Source organism: Aotus nancymaae, unplaced genomic scaffold (assembly GCF_030222135.1).
Source record: "Aotus nancymaae isolate 86718 unplaced genomic scaffold, 86718_ANA_hifiasm-v0.15.2.pri h1tg000064l_1, whole genome shotgun sequence".
In the NCBI taxonomy this organism is placed as follows: Eukaryota; Metazoa; Chordata; class Mammalia; order Primates; family Aotidae; genus Aotus; species Aotus nancymaae.
In genome coordinates, this window is record NW_026988479.1 from 31,913,403 (window position 1) to 31,936,142 (window position 22,740).

The following is a 22,740-nucleotide window of genomic DNA, read 5'->3' on the forward strand; positions in this document are numbered from 1 at the left end:
TCAGTTCCTCGACCGCACCTTCCTAGTCTCACCAGCCAAAAAGAGATCGTGGATGCTCCATGGAATCCAATTATTTTCAGGAATTTTTTCCCTTGAGGTTTTATACCCGAAGTTCCATTAACTCAGCAATATGTAAATACACCACCAACCACAATCAAATACACCTCCCACTTTACTATCTCTAGCCCTGCAGGTCCACATTGCTGCTTGATGGCTCAAACATCTCCAAGTCAACATATTTCAAAGGAAACTCACAATATTTTGTCCTTATACTCTATAAGCAGTCTGCTTATTCTCTTCCCTCTCTCAGTGGCTGGCCTCCACCATCTACCAGTAATAAAATCCACAACACTGGACATCAGCCTTGATCTAGTCATCACCAAATCCAAATCACCATCTTCTCCCACCTAGGTAATAACAGACTCCTAGCTACTTTCCTTGAAGCCCTCTTGCTACCTCTTATGCACTCTCGACTCTGTTATAGAAACAGAAAAAACTGGACATAGATAGATTTACTATAAGAAATTGACTCACACAACTACAGATGCTGAAAAGTCCCATGATCTGCTGTCTGCAAGCTGGAGACCTGGGAGAGCTAATGGTGTCGTTCCAGTTCCAGTCAGAAGCCCTGAGAACCAAAGAGTAAATGGTATTAATATAAATTCCAATCTGAAGGCAGAAGACTAATGTCTCAAGTAGGCCGGCAGGCAACGTTCTCTCTGACTCAGTTTTTTGTTCTATACAGGTCATCAATAGAATACATGAAACCCACCCACATTAAAAAGGAACCTGCTTTACTCTTCAGATTCAAATGTTAACCTCATCTAGAAACACCCTCACAGACACACCTAGAATAATGTTTGACCAAATGTATGGGTACCCTGTGGTTTAGTTAATAAATAAAATTATTTGAGAGGCCGAGGGGGGTGGATCACGAGGTCAAGAGATCGAGACTATCCTGGTCAACATGGTGAAACCCCGTCTCTACTAAAAATACAAAAAAAAAATTAGCTGGGCATGGTGGCGTGTGCCTGTAATCCAGCTACTCAGGAGGCTGAGGCAAGAGAATTGCCTGAACCCAGGAGGCGGAGGTTGTGGTGAGCCGAGATCGCGCCATTGCACTCCAGCCTGGGTAACAAGAGCGAAACTCCGTCTCAAAAAATAAATAAATAAAATAAATAAATAAATAAAATTAACCATCACAGCAATCTTTTTTGCCCCTTTATACCATCACTCAATTTAAAATTCTTATTCTCTAAAGCTATACCTCATTTGCTTCCTTCCACTTATTTTTCTTTTTATTTATTTATTTATTGTTTAGAGATGGAATTTTTGCTCTGGTACCTAGGCTGGAATGCAGTGGCACTATCTTGGCTCACTGCACCCTCTGCCTCCTGGGTTCAAGCAAGTCTCCTGGCTCAGCCTACCAAGTAGCTGGGATTACAGGCACCTGCCACCATGCCCGGCTAGTCTTTGTATTTTTAGTAGAGATGGGGTTTCACCATGTTGCCCAGGCTGGTCTTGAACACTTGACCTCAGGTGATCCACCTGCCTCAGCCTCCCAAAGTGCTGGGATTACATGCATAAGCCACCGCGCCTGACTCTACCTCTTATTAATACCACATTCTCTATCTACTTTCTTTAAATTTCTTCTAACCCATAAAATTATTTTCTTTCTAAAAGTCTTTTTGCTGCATGCTGGTCCCTCTGCATTTCTGTGTCCCCTTAAGCCCAGCATAATCAATGTTTATTAAATAAATCAACTAGCTCTATGCTGGGAAAGAAGAGTGGATTCAAAATAATGTTTTTAATAGCCAAGCATGCCTTTCATAAAAGCAAATCTCAAAATGGTTTTGCTCTAGAGGATAGAACATCATTGTTTTCTGAGAGAAACAGGCTTCAGATGGGACCATCCAATCCATTTCTTAAATCTTTAGAGTAGAAGCCTAGAATATCATGCATAGATATTTCAGCAGATCTCTACAAACTCAGCAGCTTCATTGGTAAAATTTAAATTCCTATTTCAGATAAGGAGGAGCTTCAGTTTCAAAATGACCCTTATTTGACTTAGAAGTAGAACTTACATAATTAGAGAAGATTATGTTCCTTCTTCCTATTTTCTGGTGCCTATTTTATTTAAGCCAATTTCTATAATGCAAGTTGAAATTGGTTCCACTGAGTACCATGTGTTCAAGCCAAAGCAGGCATTTAAAACAGGGGTACCTCAGTTACAAACAATGGTGCACACCTATAATCCTAGCTACTCTGGAGGCTGAGGCAGGATTGCTTGAGTCCAGGAATTCAAAACCATCCTGGGCAATATAGTGAGACCCCTGTTTCTAAAAATAAAATAGGAATAACAAGGTGGGGTGGATTTATAATGTATCAGCCTAGCTGAGCTGGAACTACATTTCCCCAAATCCTTCCCTGAGTGAGCATGGCTGCATGAGGTTTGGAAGGTTAGAGGGCAGCATCTGTCATACTCCTTCTGTGCTGGAAAATCAGTGCAGAGCCACAGGCACTGTTGGAGATCACCTGCTCAATCACTTTCTTTCTTCTTTTTTTTTTTTTTTTTGAGATAGAGTTTCGCTCTTGTTACCCAGGCTGGAGTGCAATGGCTCCATCTCGGCTCACCACAACCTCCGCCTCCTGGGTTCAGGCAATTCTCTTGCCTCAGCCTCCTGAGTAGCTGGGATTACAGGCACGCACCACCATGCCCAGCTAATTTTTTTTTATGTTTTTAGTAGAGACGGGGTTTCACCATGTTGACCAGGATGGTCTCAATCTCTTGACCTCGTGATCCACCCGCCTTGGCCTCCCAAAGTGCTGGGATTACAGGCGTGAGCCACCGCGCCCAGCCCCCTGCTCAATCACTTTCTTAGTGTGGGGCAGCAGCCAGGACTTAATCTTTTGGCTCCCAATTCTCTTCCAGCTTCTCCAACTCCTGGGCTATGTGCATGCTGAGTTACAGGAAGAAAGATAGAAGTGGTGGGGGATTGTCATGGGTTCCAGCTCATCATTGTTCTTCCCTACTTCATATCCATGTTTTTATCCTGACTTCTGCTCCAGTGACTTCAAGCTCCAGCATCAGACACAAAGACAACCTTGCTTAGATTGTTTAACCAGGTCTCCCAAATGTGTTAAGGACAGATTCCTATAATAAGCCAAATTATTATCTCATTCATAGATGTTATCTTTCTCTAATTGAGCCTTGATCAATAAACTTCCATGGAATTTTTTAGCAAATTAACAACTCTTCAGCCAGATGAAATTCTTAGAAAGTTGGCACATCCATAATTTAAAAAGATGTTGCCAACTTTTAAAGTTGAGGTGATGTCAAATTTCATCTTTTGAAAAAATCAGAAACCTGGACATCTAGTGCAACAGGATTTATAGTTTTAAGTACCCTGATCAGCCCACGCTCTGAAAACAATTAAGACTATTCAGCATTCAAACCCTAAAGGAGCATGAGAACACAGAGACATCATCTGATCATTAAGGCCCCTTTAACTTTATAGATTTTGCTAACTTAGATGCAATTTAGCTTCAGTTTTCATGGCCTCCTGGGTTATGGGTACAAAACACATCTCGGAGTTCACTGAAATGGGGAGACTTAGAGACCTCACAGATGAAATTGTGTTCTCCCAAGTACTAAAGCCTCAGGGTAAGGGTGAAATAGAATCTAATCTGCCTATTCTTCCCTACCTGGCCCTTCCACTCAGAGGACAACAGGGGAAGTTGCCTGTTTTGAACCTCAGCACTGAATGAAAAGGGAAAAAATACATCTCTCTACCACTTGATAACTTCAGACTGGCCTTCACTCTGGTTTGTAGCCTGGCTGAATTAATATTACCTGGATGGGCCTAAATCTTTAAGCAAAGTTTACAGCGGGTCCAAGTTCATGGTGACACCAGTGAGTGATGGAAACAAATGCAAATCCTCTCCAGGGAAAACCATCTTAAATGCAGATAATTTCTGCAGATAAAAATCCAAGCAATATGAACTCACGGTCAAGAAGTACAAAACATACTCAGAAACAAGTCACCATGAGCGAGAGAGCAGGCAGGAAAACAAGGCAGCCAATGTAGACCCACAAAGTCTTCAGTTATCAGAATTAGCAGAGGGAGAAAACAAAGTATGCTTACTATGCACAAACTCAAGAATAAATTAAAAGAGTAAAAAAAAAAGGCATATAAAAATAACTAAAAAGGAAACCGAATTTCTAGAAATGAAAATATAATCTCAAAAAGCAAAACTGCAATAATATGGTGAGAAATAAAGAGAAAAATAAATTAATATGAACATATATCTGAAGAATTACCTCAAGAGAGACAGAAGAATAGGAATGCTACAGTAAGAACATCTAATCCAAGCCACAGAATGAATGAGGAAAGACAAGGGCAAGAACAGTTTTTAAAGATGTATCAGCTGAGTATTAAAATGATGAAAGACACAAACCCAAAAATTTAAAGAGTTAAAAACATTCAAATACTGCAAATAAAGTGAAATTTACATCCAGACATATCAGAATGACCCTATAGACCATCAGAGATAAAAAGCAGTAGGAGAGAAAAAAAACAAACAAGTAGAAGTTCTGGGATTGAAGTTAGACTGACAGCTGACTTCTTTATCACAGCAATGAGAAGCAGAATCTGGAGAAATAGTACCTTCAATACCTGAGAGAAAATGACTGTCAGTGTAGTATTGTGGATATAGCCAAAATCCCTCTCACCATGGAGGGCAAATTAAAGATCTATTCCAGAGAAACAAAACTGGGGACTTATGTCAGAAGACATTTACTGAAAGAAAATATCAAGGATTCTTTTGATATTGGAAAGCCTAAGGTAACAGAGGAATAACTAAAGAAAGAGGTAAATACACAGACACACATAAATGTTGACTGTATAAACAATAGTCTTTCAGGATTAAAGAACACAAAACCAGGATATATAATAACAATAACACATACATCAAGAATAGTAAATTCGGACAGTTAGATTAAAAAGAAAATCCATTAAAGACTCAATATTGTTAATATTAACTCTCCCCAAAATTTATCTTTGAATTTAACACAATCCCAGTGTAAATCCCAACAGGTTTTTTTAACTGACAAGTTAATTTTAAGATTTATATGGAAAAGGGAAGGACTTAGAATAGCCAAAACAATCTGTTTTCCTTTTGCAAATGTTAAGATACTCATACTATTTGATTTTAAGACTAATTGTAAAGCTAAGAGAATTAAGACAGCCAGGTAGTAGCCTGAGGCTAAATAGACCACATAATTTAGAAATAGACCCACACATATATGCTTAATTGATTTTCAACAAAAGCGTCAGTGCTGTTCAATGGGGAAAGAATTATCTTTTCAACAAATGGAGCTGGAACAAGTAGAAAAACCTATTAGAAAAAATGAACACTATTCTTTCATTCAAGATGGATCTTAAATTTAAGCATAAATGCTAAAACTATGAAGATTCTAGAAGAAAACATGGGAAGAGTATCTTTGTGACCTTAGGGTAGTCAATGCTTTATTAGAGAAGGCATAAAAGTACTAAATATTATAAATAGTGATAAATTGAAATTTATCAAAATTTTAAGCTACTCATTAAAAGATACTACTTAAAAATGAGAAGGAAACTCATGGATTGGGAGAAAATACTTGAAGTATATATGAAAAAGAATTTTTACCCAGGATATTTAACAAATTAATAACAAAAATACAAGTACCCCAACTGTAAAAAGGTTGGATGAGAGATTTAAATAGATCCTTCCAAATAACATATTTGAATAGCCAATAATCACATGAAAAGATATCTAACATTAGTATCAGCAAAGTGAAAATCATAATAAAGTACTATTTTATTATGTAGCCACCAAAATTTCTATTAAAAAGGCACTCAACATCAACAGTGATATGAATGTAAAACTGCAAAACTATCTTGGAAAACAGTTTGACAATTTCCAGTTGTATTATTCATTTATAGCTGTGTAACACATTACCCTAAAACTTAGCAGTTTAAAACCACAGACATTTTTTATCGTTCATTTTCTGTAGGTCAGGAATATAGGTGTAGCTTAGCTGATGCCTCTGATTGAAGATCTTTTATGAGGTTGCAGTTAAGCTATTGGACAGGGCTATGATCTTATCAAACACTGGACTAGGGGAGGATCCATTTCCAAAGACACTCTGGTGGTCATTGGCAGGATTAAGTTCTCTGGAAACTGTTGGACTGAACACCTTAGTTTTTCATGGGCTCATGGCCTCCCCTCCCTCAGTTTCTTGGGCCTCTCCACAGGGCAGCTGTCCACAGAGTTGCCAGCTTCCCCTTGGATTGAAAGAATGAGAACACAAGCCTAAGATGGAAGCCACAGTCTTTTTACATCTTAAGCTTATGTGATATCCCATTAATTTTGCTATATTCTATTTGTGTAGAAGCAAGTCACTATGTCCAGCCCAGAATGAGGAGAGAGAATAACACAGGGCATGAATACTAGGAGGCAAGGATTCCTGGGGCCCGTCTTAGATGGTGCCTCACCACACACAGTAAAGATATGCCCATCCTATAACCTAGTCATTTGACTCAAATCTGCCTATTCAAGAGAAATGAAAACTCTTTCTCAAAAAGACTTGTGTAAGAATGTTCATAGTACTTTCTACAAAATAGCCACAAACTGGAAACAACCAGATGTCAATTAACAGTAGAATGGGTAAACAAATCATGGTCTATTCATACAATCAACCACTACTAAGCAATAAAAAGAATGAACAACTGATGAACAGAACCATATGGGAGAATCTCAGAAGTTTCAAAAATTACAAAAGAGTAAAAACTATAATTCTCATTACATGAAGTTCTAAAACAAGCATGACTTATCTGTGGTGCTAGAAATCAGAAGAATGCTTGCCTCTGGAGGGGGGTGGGTGTGACTGCAGACAAGCATGAGGTGACTTTCTGGGGTAGTGGTATTGGATGCGATAGTGATTACCTGAAACTATATACTTATCAAAATTCATCAAAGCATATTATTAAGATTTGTGCACATTACTGTATGTTTTACGTCAATAAAAACTCATCTGAAATGTTTAAAAATTCACTTACATGAAAGACATCTAAACCATAATGGAATAGTTGATATTTAAAATGACAGAAAAGTGTGTCCAAGCCAAATAACAGAAGCATAGTGAAACAACTATACTAATAGGCAAATAAATTTTAGGGCAGGAAGCACTACAAGAAATAAAGAGAATCACTATATATTAAGATAAGGAAGACAGACCAATTCTAAGCTGTTATGCATCTAATAACATACCTCTTTTAATAATTGATAAATAAAAGATAAAAACAGATACAGATATTCAAAAATATTTGAGTGGAACAATTAAATATCTTGAGTTAATAAGACATATAACATGCCACCAGCAACTGAAGAACACACATTCTCTTCAGACAGGCATGGAAGTTTTATAAAAATTGATATATACTGAGCCAAAAAGGTAGTCTCTCAAATTTTTTTTGAGACAGAGTCTTACTCTGTTGCCCAGCCTGGAGTGCAGCGGCATGATTTTGATTCACTGCAGCCTCCACCTCTAGGGTAGCTGGGATTACAGGCACACACCACCATGCTCAGCTAATTTTTGTATTTTTAGTAGAGATGGGGTTTCACCATGTTGGCCAGGCTGGTCTCAAACTCCTGACCTCAGATGATCTGCCCGCCTTGGCCTCCCAAAGTGCTTAGGATTATAGGCATGAACCATTGCACCTGGCCTCAAGTTTTAAAGAATTGATGTTATACAGAAAATGTTCTCTGTTATAAGATTGTCAATTCAAAAACAGTGTTCCAAAGTTCAAGATCAGTTAAATACTAGAAATATCTAGAGATTTATACTAATAAATATTACATATTTCAAAACTAAAGAACACCCTTCTGTAAAACTCTTAGGCCAAAAGAGAAGTCATACTAAAATTAGAAAATATTTATATCTATATTACAGATATTCCTTTGGGATGCTGTCAATGAAAAATCCATAACCTTAAATGCATATGTTAAAATCAGGAAAGGCAAAAGTTAACAAAACAGCACATTTTAAAACTTAAAACAACTAGAGAATTAACTGGGACAAGAAGACAGATACATTTATGAACTAGAAATAAACAAAAATAGACCAGATTAACAAACCCAAAAGTTAGCTCCTTGAAAGGACTAATAAAATAAACCTCTGACAGTACTGTTCAAGGGAGAAAGAAGACATGAATACAGATATGTGGGACAAAAAAAAAAAAAGACAGCTACAGGGAGCATTTTTTTAAATTTTTTAAAATTTTTATCAGTGCAAAGTGGAACAGCAGGGGGCATTTTAAAAATGAGGATATTATTTTTGAAAAACTTTGTCAACAAACTTTAAACCTTTATATGAAATGGAAAACCAAAGCTAACTTACAAAAACCAACTGGAGAAAAAACACAAACCCTTTATGAGGCGATAATTATTTTTTTAGTGGAAAATTCATGTACTTTTCATGCCCAGAGGGTTTATCAGTGTGTTTAAACATACAAGGCACAAATAATTCTAATCTTTCATAAACAATTCTGGATTATAGAGGAATGATAGAACCTGACAGAGGTATTATAAGAAAGAAAAATTATAGAACATACTCATTTATGAATACAGATGCAAACTACCAAAAAATATGAAATATTTTAAGAAATATATAGAAAAGATAATACATAATGACAAAGTGGGGCTCAAGCCAAAAGCACAGAGTGAATAATTATTGGAAAATTAATATAATTCACATTAATATATTAAGGAGAAATATATTAATAGATATTCCATTATCTATTATAAAATAATACTGATTAAATAGTATTTGATAAACTTCACATTAATTAATGATAGAAATTCTTGGCAAAATAAGAGTAGAAGAAAACCATCTTATTTTGTTAAAAGGCATTAGGGGAGAAAAATCCTAGAACAAAAAACATAGTTAATGGTAAATTGTTGAAAGTTTTCTCTTTAAGGTGAGGAAGAAGCAAGGTTTTCATTTCTTCTAATCAATACTGTATTGTATAGTCCTAGACAGTACAGTAGAAAAAGAAATGGTATAAGAAATGACAACTGGGCACAGTGGCTCATGCCTGTAATCCCAGCAATTTGGGAGGCCAAGGCAGGTGGATCACTTGAGGTCAGGAGTTCGAGATCAGTCTGGCCAACATAGTGAAACCCCATCTCTACTAAAAATAAAAAAATTAGCTGGGTGTGGTGGTGGGCACCTGTAGTCCCAGCTACTGGAGAGGCTGAGGCTGCAGTGAGCCGAGATCGCACCACTGCACTCCAGCCTGGGCAACAAGAGTGAAACTCTGTCTCAGAAATGAAAAGATATAAACCTTTGACAAATTAACATAATTTATAGTTGCAATGAAAACCTGAAATAACCTACAGACAGATTATGAAAAACAGTTTTAGGTGTTGACTTATAAGATCAACATACCAAAAAAGTCAATTAGATATCTATATTCCAGGGAATAGAATGAGAAATACTTTAAAAAACAAAACAAAACATTTTCAATAGCTACAATGGATATACTGAGCCCACCTAGAGAAAAATGTTAAACTATTGAAATACATCAAAGAAAACCTCAGTAATTAGAGACAGCTATAGTGTTGTTCATGGATTGAATTTGAATACCATCCAAATTCCAACAGGATTTTATTATGAAATTTAAGTTCATTCCAAAATTTATATGCAAGACCCAAGAATTGCTAAGACATTCTTGAATAAAGTAGGAGGACTTGCCTTATGAAGTATAAAGAATTTTCAAACTAAGTAAGCACAATATGTAATTAAACAATATTTTGCCAAGAATAGAATAATGAAATAGACTAGAAACCCCCAAAAGAGAGCCATAAAGTTATGGAAATATTATTTAGGATGGAGCTAAATATTGGCTCTTTCAACATATGTTGAAATAATCTACATCTTTTTTGACCCCAACCTCAGACTAAACACAAAAATTAATACCGGATAAATTAGAGACTTTTGAAAAAAGCAAACATAAAACCTTTGAAAACAATATAGAAGAGCTTCATGACCTCAGTATAGGGATGGATTGCTCAAGTAAGACACAGAAAGCACAATCCCTATTCCAAAAGACCATAAATTTGTCTGCATTAAAATGTAAAACTTCTGTTCATCCACAGATGCTAAATATAAAAGACAAACCGCAAATGGAAAGAAGAAATTGATTACACATAGAACTGCTTAATAGTTTTCAGATTCTATTAAGTATTCCACAAATCACACAAAAATTAAAAATTAGACAAAATAATAGAAATAAACAAAATAGATGAAAACATTTCACTGAAGAAAATCCCAAATGGCTTATAAACAAATGACAAGATGCTAAACTCTATTATTAATAATTAGGGAAATGCAGTTTTAAAAGACAATAGCATCCCATTTCACATTCATTTTCTACTTAGCAATATCAAATGTCAGCAAGAAAGTGGAACAGCTGGAATGTTGTACACTACTAGTGGAAAAGTCAATTGGAGCAATCACTTTGGAAAGCTTAATAAAACTATAGATATGCAGATCCTTAGGAGTAGCAAGTTCACTCTCCCACGTGAGTCTGAAAGAGACTTTTGCATTCAGGCATCAGGAGCCGCACACAAGAATGTTCATGGTTACACCATTTGTAAAAACAAAACCCGGAACCAATCCAGTGTCCAACAGTGGAATGGACAAATAATTCATGGTATATAATTATAACAGGGAAATTGAATAAATTACAGCTAAGTGATAAAATGTAGAATAGTCTCAGAAACATCATATTGAGGGAGGAAAGGGAAAGGCCTTTAAGAATTATATATGTGGAATTATTCTGTGTGTAAAGTATGTAATAGTAGTATATTATTTATGGATGCAAATTTAGTCATATTATAAAGAAAAGCAGGAAAACAGCAAACATAAAATTCCTAATAGTAGTTACTCCAGGGGAGGGAAGAAAATAGAAGGGCTCAGGAAGAGGAGATCAGGTTGCTACAAAATTTGTTTTTCCTTAAAAAGATGGTAATGATACAAAACTGTTGTCATTCTTTATAACCATGTCAAAAAGCACTGTCATTCTGTCGTTCCCTGCCCCCGCCCTGCCCCCCAGCCAAAATGGAGTCTTTCTCTGTCTCCCAGGCTGGAATGCAGTGGCACAACTTCGACACACTGCAACCTCTGCCTCCCGGGCTAATGAAATTCTCCCGTCTTAGCTTCCCAAGCAGCTGGGATTACAGGCACCTGCCACTACACCATGCTAAATTGTTTTGTATTTTAATACAGACAGGCTTTTACCATGTTGATCAGGCTAGTCTCAAACTCCTGACCTTGTAATTCTCCCGCCTTGGCCTCTCAAAGTACTGGGATTACAGGTGTGAGCCACTGTGCACAGGCACCATTGTCATTCTTTATACTGTATTTATACTTTCATATTCTTTTGTGTCTATTCATAAAATTTAATAATTCAGATTAAAAATAAAAACATTTTAAATTAGAAAGCAATAAAATCAGAAGCCTTGGCAACCACTGGCCAGGTTAGGTAGAACAGCAGCTGTCCCTGTAGACAGCATCTCTATCACCACATTCACATCTAGGCCAGTGCCACATACCACAATTTACTGTTCTGGGAATGGCATTTTACTTACAGCTTTCTTACAGGTTACTCATTGTCATCGCCTATTTAGTCTTTGTCGGGGGCACTTGAGTTTATGACCCTTGGACTAGCGCAGTGCTTCTGAAAATGTGCCTTCCCAAACAAGCAGCATCGGCATCACCTGGGAACTTGTTACAAATGTGGATGTTCGGGCACCCCTCTAGACTTACTGAATCAGCAACTCTAGGAGTGGACCCAGCACTGTTTTCACAAGCCCACCAGGTGATCCTGATGCTCACATTTGAGAACCATTCTTCCACAAGACATGACACAGCCTGGCCCAGCCCAGCTCTGGCCCCCATACTTCCTAGCCACTCCTCCTTTCTGCATCTCTTTAGCAAGGCTCTTCTTTCTCCTCTCAGAGGGTTGCAGTTTCTCCTAATGGAAGTAGTGTTCATTTCCAAGAGTCAGCAGGACCCTTAATTGCCACCCCATCAGGAGGAACCTTCTTTCATTTTTCCTTACTACGTGCCATCTAAACAATTGTGTTGTGATTATCAATCTACGGGCAGAGGTTGACGGACATCACTTTAGAAGTGATGCTCTCTGCAGTTTTCACAAGGCTTTTGTAGGAGTGTATTAGTCCATTTTCATACTGCTATAAAGAACTGCCCAAGGCTGGGTAATTTATAAAGAAAAGATGTTTAGTTGACTCACAGTTCCCCAAGGCTGGGGAGGCCTCAGGAAACTTACATTCATGGCGGAAGGTTAAGGGGAAGCAAGGAACTTTCTTCACAAGGTGGCAGGAAAGATAAGTACCAACCAAAGGGAGAAAGACCCTTATAAAACCATCAGATCTCATGAGAACTCACTATCATGAGAAAAGCATGGGGGTAACCATCCCCTGATTCAATTACCTCCCACCAAGCCTCTCCCATGACATTTGGGGATTATGGGAACTACAATATAAGCTGAGATTTGGGTGGGGACACAGCTAAACCATATCAAGGAGCTTTATCTCAGTGGAAAGATTAGCATGTGAACAAAGTCTGTTAAGTCTGCCTGAACATCAAAGGACATTAAGCTGGACTATAAAACAGAAAGCCTGTTACCTTTTTTGTCTCTGCTTCCAGGAAATCATCATCTCTGTTGTGTTGCAGCCTTTCACAATACAACACTTTCAGAGTAGCATCCTGTCTCAGCACCCTGGTTCTTTCATGGCTGAGATGACAGGAAAGGCAGGAGTCATTTCTGAGTCTGCCTCTCCGGCCTGGGTCCCTCCTGCTAATCTCAGAGGCCTAGGGAGTAGGCAGGAATAAAGGGAATTCTAATACCTGTCTGAAATGCCAGTCACTCCTGTGTCTGATAAAGTTCTGTAAGCTCCATACTTTTTTCTATTTCAAGCTTTCTTTTTCCCCAAACTATTGTGTTTATACCGAATCATTCCCTTTGAACTCTATGTGCCAAGTGTGAACACGTTCCAAATATCCTAAATTTGACGTTGCTGATGTAGACTGTTTAAATAAGTTATGAGAAATACTGAATAACATGAAGTATGCATCACTCAGCCATATATAGTACTATTATCTCACTATTGTTTATATAGATTAATGCTTCTATTTATAAAACCAATTTCTTGAAAAAAGAATTACAGAAAACAGTGAAGATACAACAGGTGGAAAGAAATACAGATTTTCTGGAACTAATATGGTATAGTAAACAAATATTGGCTCTAGAGTCCACTGAATTAATTTCAAATCTTGATTCTGTCATTTTACTAGAAGTATAGCCATGAGCAAGTCACTGTACCTTTGATTCCTTGCTTGTATAATCAGGACTACAGAAACACCAGATTGATAGATTTTGGTGAGGATTAAATGAGATAACACATGTAAACCCCTTAGCAGTGTCACCACCTAGTAAACTCTCAATAAAATATAACTGATGTTTATGGCAAGAAATAAGACCAGCAAAACAGATCAGAACAAATTCCAAATGGAGTTCAGATCTCTTCTAAGGAACTTGTAGGACATATTCTACAAGTTTTGATAAGTAACATTTTCAAAACTTACTTCAGGAAGATATATTTTTGAAAGAAGTTCATTGGGAAAAAGGAAAAATTAGAGACAGAACTTGGGAGAACAGTTACAATAGTCCAGGTTAGAGGTAACTCTTCCATAAGCCCTCCCAGTGATTCTGATGATCACATTTGAGAATCATTCTAAGAAATTTTAGGAAGAAAAGAGGAGGCAAAGGAAGAAAAATTTGCCCATGATCATTTAGTGGCCAGTCCCTGGCTTGATTCTGAGAATGGAGAAGTTCTGACTTAAAAGCTGAGTTAACTAATGAAATAAGGGAGGGAGGGAAAAAGGAAGAAAGAGAAAAGATGACAGGAGGACTCTCACCTGGAGAAGGGAGATGATGGCAGTGCCACTGAGAAGGGGCGTGCAGATAGTATTTTAAGAGTGCAAACCCATGCTACAAGGAGAAAGGTATCAACATTAGTGGAAACGGAAGGAGTTTTTAGAAAACCTAGGATAAACTGTGTACATCAGCCAGACTGTATAGGAGACAAAAAATAAAGAGCGGCAAAAACCATCTTCATAACTCAAAAGTGAGAGGGAGTCGAGAGCACAGGGGCAGCTCCACGGAGTTGGATTAAGGTTCTAGACCAGGCCGTACTGCACAGACATCACTTTCTGTTGCCCATCTTCTCCTGCTAATAAGACCCCCGCTCCCTGTTGCACTGACATTATCAAAGTGAATGCAAATGAGGTGAACCACAATAATGGGCAGAACTGCACCTGGTCCAGCACAACCTGGTGAAGGTCTTCAGAGCGGGGAGGTGGCGAGTGAAGGATTTTTGCCACACACAAAGGAGCGAGACCACAGAAGAAAGAATTCTTTACAAAGAAACTCAGGCCAATCCTTTCCTAAGTACTCCAGGACTATTGCTTCTCATGATGACTTTTAGTTGAGTCATTGTAGAGCAAAAAAATCAAGGGAGAAGGCTGCTGCCTGGAAGCAGTCCTCAAGAACCTTGACCCCAGAAATGTGGATGAGCTCTCTCTTGGTGTTTGTATAATGTGGCTGGGGGTTGCTCCATGGTGGGTCTCACTGGTCAGCTTGCTCTGTCTGCCACTCACTGAGGCCCAAGAGGCTTTCCCCTACCCAGAGGCAATGACAAAACAGAACAGAGTCAGCAGTGGGCAAGGAGAATGATGTTTCTTTTTAACAGTCAAAGCACAGAAATTCAACTCGGGAAATGGGTCAGGATCATAGTGTTTTGAGAACTATTGTTGAGGTCTCTGTTCCTAAGTTAGGATACTTTCTTTGTAACAGAGAGGAGGATCTTCATACATTCCTATCTGGTAATAGCATTAAAATCAATTGGGTATGATGGTTCATGCTTGTAATCCCAGCACTTAAAGAGGCCAAGGAGGGAAGATCACTTGAGCCCAGGAATCTGAGACCAGCCTGGGCAACATACAAAACCCCATCTTTACAAAAAATTTAAAAATTAATGGCACGTGGTGGCACATGCCCAGCTATTCAGGAGGCCGAGATGAGACAATCACTTAAGCACAGGAATTTGAAACGGCAGTGAGCTGTAACAGCCTGAGCAACAGGGTGAGACCCTGTTTCTAAGAAAAATGAAAACAAAATCTAGAATATTTAGGGGATGGTTGAGTTTTAATGTTTTTCTCATTATATGAATTAGGCAAAAAGCTTCCTGAGGAGTATTATCCTGTTTTGCCATCACAGTTAGCATAGCATGTGGCTGATTCTCCTCTCGATTTATTTTTTATCTTACATACCATAAAATTCACTCATCTGAAAGTTTTCACAAATACACAGAGACCTGTCACCACTCTTGCCATCAAGTTCCATCACCCAAAACGTTTTTCTTATGCTGTCCCTTTACAGTCAGACCACCTCCCCTCCCCAGCCCCTGGCAACCACTGACCCTTTCTGCAATGCAGAAATGACAGCTGCATTGAAGGTTAAGGCCTGAGGCTGCATTATGATTTGCTGTATTATAACAATAGTAACAGAACTAATACTATTATATAACACATATTTGCATTTCTATTGTGTCAGGCACTTTTGAAGCACTTTATAGAGGAGGAACTGGGGCCTTAAGAAATTTTAGAAAGGAAAGAGGAGGTCAAGGAAAAAAGACTGCCCACAGTCATTTAGCGTCCACCCCATGGCTTCACTCCAAGCACGTTGGACTCCTAGACCCATTTTCTTAACCTCTATCTGATTCTGCCTCCATGGAAGATAGAAAAGCAGGACAAAGTAGAAGGGATACCTACCAATTCCAGGAAGCTCAGTTTAGATCCAGGATTGCCTTACTCTTACAAAAAAAGAAGGAAAAAAAAAAGCTTATATAAGAGTTTGATTAATTATACCAATAAAACAACAACTGGATATAAGATAAAATGAAACCAGGATCCTAGAACACCTTCCCCTTACAGCCTTTGTAAAATGCAATGAAGATAAAGTCAAGACCTATTTTGTTCCCTGTCATAAACTTGACCAGGTGTGCAAAGCAAAACTTTAAAAAATTCTCTGATCACATATTGAAATGCTCTGTCAATGTCCTGGAGCATAAACTTCCTTCTGTATTTATTAAAAAGAAAAAGGGATCTTTATTGTTGGTCATATGTGTTTTTCAGGTTGGAGTCCCCAACCCGGTCTCTAGTGATGGAGGCCCCAAAAGGAGTAGAAATCAATGCAGAAGCTGGCAATATGGAAGCCACCTGCAGGACAGAGCTGAGACTGGAATCCAAAGATGGAGAGGTGAGGGGTGAGAAGGACAGACGTTCAAAGAGCTACAGCTCCTAGGCCAACCCATCCCTCCAACAGGCCAACCCTTCCCATAACTGGTTGGCCTCAGAGTTGGATCAACAAAAGGAGCCAAGCGGGTTTTATTTCTGAAACGATTAATTGAACAGCATGATTACAAGCCAAACCCACAATCCATCAGTGACGATTTATTTGTAAAATGCAGAGATAATGGCATGTATTCCAAGTACAGAATTACACGACCATAAAAATGAATGCTATTTTCAAATTCTCTCCTGTCACCTTAAGATAAGATTTTGTTAGTCAACATAATTAAACTGTATATATTATACACATCTGGCTAAAGATGAACTTAATTTACTTGTTACTTTGTGTCACATGTTTCTGTTTTCATTGGAAATGGGGAGGCAGATTGAACTCTGTCCCAATCAGAACAAGCCAAAACTTAATAGAATAAGACTAGGCAACAAGGGAATGAAACAGTGCAGATATTTATTCTCTTAGGCTAACACAGTCACAGTTGGGTGAACAGAAATGTTGCTTGTGTTTTTGCAAGCAAGACAAGTCAATTGCCACCCACCCCCAAAATATGATTTGTCTGTAAACTTTTAAAAATGCCTTCAAAGTGTTCCAACGTGAACTCTGCTACTTAATCATAAAAATAAGAGTAAAAATTCTGGGTTTTTTTTTTTTTTTTTGTAAGAAAAATGCTATTCCACATGACTATCAATGAGAGTGGTTATCAGTCTCTACCTGCTTCTGTACATCCACTCTATGGATATAAAAGTTCCCCTTTTGATTGGTATGGCATTTGCTATTTTGTTTTAGAAGAGATAGTCAGAGCATTCAATTATCAAAACTGCCTCCTCAAGCAGCCACGAACTGCAAACCACACATATAAAAATAGTGACTACCTCACATATGCAGTTTATAGCTATCAGAATTTGAACTCTGGAAGAATCAGTTATAATCATAAATCTAATGGCACCTTCCACCACTGCTTATTTTTATAGGCATGTTCTTCTCAAAGTATATTCTATAGACTATCAGCCCCATAAGTTGTTAGAAAAAGAAAAAAAGCAGAAAGGCTCACTAGCATTTAAAAGTTGGAAAATGTTACCTATTCTATTCTCTTCTTGAACACTCACCTTACACACAGTCGCAGTAGGATCTCAGAAATCCATAGTAAAGAAAATTGTTAAATGCCGCATTTTCAAGGTTATTCAACTCTAGGACTCCATTCACATTCTGTATAACATTCTTTCACAAAATGCTAACATGGACCAATGCAGCATTATCTTGCTAGAATTTAAGCTTCTGTGAAGGTAGAGACTTTGTCTTGTTCGTGTACAAATCCTCAGTACCAAAAACAATTAACACATAACCCGTGCTCATTAGATTTAAGTTGAATTGAACATTCATTTGCTGTTTCTGAATGTCAAGAGAAGAGACGGCAGCCTCTGACTGATCCTCTCCTTCCTATTCTCTCTTTAGATTAAGTTAGATGCTGCGAAAATCAAACTACCTAGACTGCCTCACGGATCCTACACGCCTACAGGAACGAGGCAGAAGGTCTTCGAGATCTGCGTCTGCGCCAATGGGAGATTATTCCTGTCTCAGGCAGGAGCTGGGTCCACTTGTCAGATAAACACAAGTGTCTGCCTCTGAAAGACTAGCCATAGTGGACATTGTCAGCAGCATCAAGGCCTTTTTTTGGCTTTAGACACTGGCTGCCAGCTATTTTTACTAGAACACAGAAAGCCTATCAAAGACCTTTTGTGTGTGTGTATGCGTGTGTGTGCGCTTGAGTGTGTTTGCGTATGTGGGTGAATATAAATATATATAAATATATATAAATAAATATATATATCCTCTGTATAAAATGAGGTTTCAGTACAAAAGGAACCATGGGTGACCCTGTGATAGCCACTGTCATTTTCCATCCCATCCCCACCACCTATGTGACAAAAATCTAAATACACATCCGTCCCAACATTCCCCGGACTATTCAGAATCACACAGCATATTGGACACCGACAGAATCTTCATCTAGATGTTCGAGCAGCAACATATCTTCTCCTTTAGTGTCATTACGAGGGAGTGATGGCGGGAATCTCAAAGTCGCACTCAGGTTCTGAGACCTTTGTAACAAAAATAGGCATTTGGTTTCCTGTTTTAGCTTTAGTAAAGCTGGCTAACCTCCCCCTCTTCAAGGCAGGGACTGGCAATGCTGTAGAAGTCAGCCACAGGAACCCAAAATGGCTGCCCTACCTTGGCAGCCAAACATATTGAGGTTTTTGTAGTTGAATGATAAGGAGGATGAATTTCAGCACATTTTGAACTACTCACCCAACTTCTGCTATCTTGCTCCCTCAAACTCCCACTCTCCCACAATCAAATTAGGAGCTGTAAATCAGCACAAAATAAGATAACAGCTGCTCCTCAGTCAGCTGGAAGCTACTCAATGGCCTGACAGGCAATGAACAAATGGGTGATATGTCTCTATTTAAAGAAAAAAATGGCTTAAAAGCTGTTCTGTTCCCACTTCTGACTTTATCCAGTATATTTCAACACACAATGATCAGGTTAATCAAAATCCCCAAGAGCAGAACTCCTACCCCAAGAGAAGCCTGGATGTCTAATTAAGAGTAGCATAAGGAACCTAATTATGTTTACTATGTTTCTTGGGATTGGTGGGTAATGTCAAAACATGTCCTTATTTTTAAAGGCATGCACAAACTCTCTGACTTTGATCTTCTTATATTTGTCCTGGGATATTCATATTCCTAAATCCACTAATGTGTTTTCTCTAAAAAGCACTACATGCCACCAGAATTGCTCATTGAAAGATAATATAAACTGAGTCAAGTGTCTTTATAAGAATCACTGTGTCCCGTGGGGCCCAGCAGTACCTCCTCCCCTGTATGTGGAAGCAGCACCCTAATTCCCGCCATCAGCTACCTCTCATCACCCCACCTTCATCATCATGCTCCAGGGTCACCCTGGCCAGCTCTTGTGCTGGGACAGGGGATTACACCATCTCTGTTCAAAGAGGAGGAAACGTGCCTATGCCTTAAGTCAATGCACTCAGCAAGGAGAAGCACATCTAATTTATCTTGTTACCTATAGTTTATTTTGGGAGACTGGAGGAGAATGACTTAGTTATGACTGGACATCTTAAAAGCTGATAGATAAACCAAATGGTTGGCAGATGAGGACTCTCAAGAGCCCAGAATGAACTCATCGCTGGCTCAGACAGTCCTGGATGCCATTTGGAAAGCGGTGACCCCGCAAGTCTAAATGAAGTAGTATTTGTAGGCCTGGGAGGCATTTGGGTTTATTTTTCTTTTCCCTCAATGAGGTTTTAATTTTTCTTACTTTACAAGCAAGGGGAGTTTTGTATAGGAGGTAAATAAAAGATTTGATATTTTTTTGAGATGACACTCAAGCATCAGGCTGAGATTTGCACACATGGATGTAAAAGCAAGCTGTGTGTTGCTCAGTCACTTACAAGTAGATGGTGGGGGACGGGGGATGGGTCCTAGCCTGGCCAGTGATGAACCAGTGATGTTGCTGGCATCCAGACCCCAAACTCACTCCAAGCACTCTCACTCAGCATTTCATCCAGAGAGTTGGGCTGGTCATTCTTAGGGTGAGACCCAGTGATTGGTTGGTTTGCAGCACTAGGGTCTAAAAAGGAAAACCACAAAAGACATCAGATTACTCTGGATCAGTAGAATTAATATCCCACAGGGCCATGCTGCCAGAATCTGTATGTATCAATACAGGGTTTTTCCAAGCCAGGAAAGGCCCTCCTTGGCTACTAGGATCACCTACCCCATATCATTCAGATAAACGATAATAGCTACGAAGTCGTTTGTGGCTCGACAGGTTAAGACAGGTGAATTTTTTTTTTTTTAAGTAGACACTCTTTGCATTTTGCCATCTCAAGTTCATTATCTTTGGATGACAAAAGAGCAAAAAGTTCCCAGAACATTTTCCTTAGGTTTTGTTCTAATCACTACATGAAAGAATGAGATTAGCACCAGAAGTTTCATGCCAATAAAAAAGACTGGTGTGATTCCACATGCAAAATTTAATCCTAAGGGTAATGAGATCACAAATAGAATAAAAATAAGAACAATCAACAGTATAAATCAAGTACCTATTGGGAACAGATATGATAAAATTCTATTTTTCATTTATGCTAAGTGACCACAATATACAAAGTAATAAGCAGGAAATTTGATATGGCTTAAATTATGTATTTCAGTTCAGATTTCAGAAATTGGTAGTAAAATGCATTCTAAGTTTCTCAATGTACATCTTTTTATCCCAACACCCTCAAACTAGAATATTTGTCCATGGTCATGAGAAAAAATTTTACCTGAATTCTTGGGTGGGAAGAAAAGCTTTTACATTAAAATCTACTAACACCTACTTTTTAAAAGATGAGATTCTTTCTAATCTTTATATGTGATATTTTCTAGACAATCATGCCTTTGGGTATATTAAACAGATGGTATCATAACAAAGAGTTCAAATGAACCTTCAATATACTAGAAGTTCTAGTATGTTAATATTGTTCAGAAGATTTTTACAAATTAAAAACTGATTTCCAAATATGTTCAACATTTACTTCTATTTGATATCTGCTCAAGAATTCATAGAAGTCTTAGGAAACTATTCAAGTATCACAGAGGCTTTCAAAAGCCCTTATGGTGACATCTACCAAGGTAAAAGCCCGACATGTGGCTTTATAATTGTTATGTTATCCAAGGTATAAATGTTATAAACTTGAAGTGGCTTTGATCATCCTTTAGGTCATTTTCTCTGTGGATAGTTTTCATAGCATATCCAGCAACCGTAGACCAAAGTTTGCTTGAGGTTTGACCCTAGAGCAGAGGTCAGCAAACTACCACTGAGAAACCAAATCTGACTCACCGCCTTTTCCTGTCACTAAAGTTTTATTGTCACATAGCCACATACATTCATTTACATGTTTTCTGATTTTACACTACAGCAGCAGGGTCCAGTAGTTGTGTCAGAGACTATGTAGCCCACAAAGCATAGAATACTATTTAGTCCTTTACAAAGTTTGCTGACCCCTGACCTAGAGGTTTTGTGGTATGCGTTCGAGAGAGCAGGAAAGAAAGCACATTTCCCAAAAGCAGGGAGTAAGCTTACGTTTCTGTGTAGGCTTGGGAATATAGTTACTTGGAAAAGTGCTTCAGGAAGGAAGGCCTTCCTTACCCTACGTGTGGAAAGCCTGCTTTCCAAGCCATGTGGAAGTAAGTGATTCACCTGCCAGAGATACAGAGGCTCAGAGATTCCTGGGAACAGGGAGGATGAAATTAGGGGAAACCTAGTGGAAAAGGAAAGTTATGATCTTCCAAGACCCTTCCTAGATAGATACATACCAGGTCCTGTAGTCCAGCATCATTGTGTAATGAGAAGTGAAGCAGGGGACCCTATGGTTTACCCTGAGAATCTCTTTCTTGTAGAGACTATTTCTGCTGTCTATGTTCATATGAAGTTTTCCACCTCACCCTCCCGTAGTCCAGAGGGATGCCCATTCCATGGTCCTCTAGAGAATATTTTTGACTTAACATGTCTTTTTCTCCTCCATCGCTGCAGTTATTAACACTGCCACTCTACTTATTGTTCAAGCCACACCAGGCTTGACGGGTTAGTGGGAACAATAAATAATTGGAAGTATTGGAAAAAGCATCTTAAAATACATGGGAACAGAAAACTACAGTAAAATTCTTTTCATCAAGATGCTTCTGGGAGGAACCAGATGAATACCAGTTTGGTTTTATTTCTTAGAAGCTGGGTCTTTGTTCTGTGGTGTAGAATGAATGCAAAACAACAACAACAAAAAAAAAAAGACATATTTTGAAAAGACATATTACTGTCATCTCTGCTTCCGTGTGGTAAGGCAGCTTCCTATCAGACATTTGTCCCTTCGGTCAACATCCCCTTTGATCAGCCAGGTCTTCATATTCAATATGAAGTTTAAAAAACAAACAAAAAAAAAGTATCAGCTATGGATGATTCTTTGGAAGTATGAGTATTCATGATAAGGAGGAAGGATTTTTTTAAATGTAAATGACCCCCATTTACCAGACCCTAATCAAAGTCACTTAAGGGAATCCCTCGGCCATTTATTTGGAAACAGCTGAAATAAAATTAAATTGGCAACACTGCCCTTAGCAGCAGCTAAATCAGAGGATCTTTGTTTATTTTAGGCCAAAAGTAGCATGAGGTTTGGATCAAAGAGGTA

General features: G+C 38.4%; 1 protein-coding gene across 6 annotated transcripts in view; it reads left to right on the forward strand.

The window, feature by feature from the left end:
• The window catches only part of SGCD (sarcoglycan delta), a 669,010-nt gene extending 646,647 nt beyond the window's left edge, over positions 1-22,363 (forward strand). For all 6 annotated transcript variants that reach the window (XM_064366556.1, XM_012433867.2, XM_012433873.2 and 3 more), the window contains 2 exons: positions 16,325-16,448; positions 17,949-22,363. In XM_064366556.1, coding sequence (XP_064222626.1) covers positions 16,325-16,448; positions 17,949-18,122 — 298 coding nt within the window. In that variant the 3' untranslated portion in view covers positions 18,123-22,363. The remainder of the gene's footprint in view (positions 1-16,324; positions 16,449-17,948) is intronic.
• Positions 22,364-22,740: the final 377 nt, after the last annotated feature.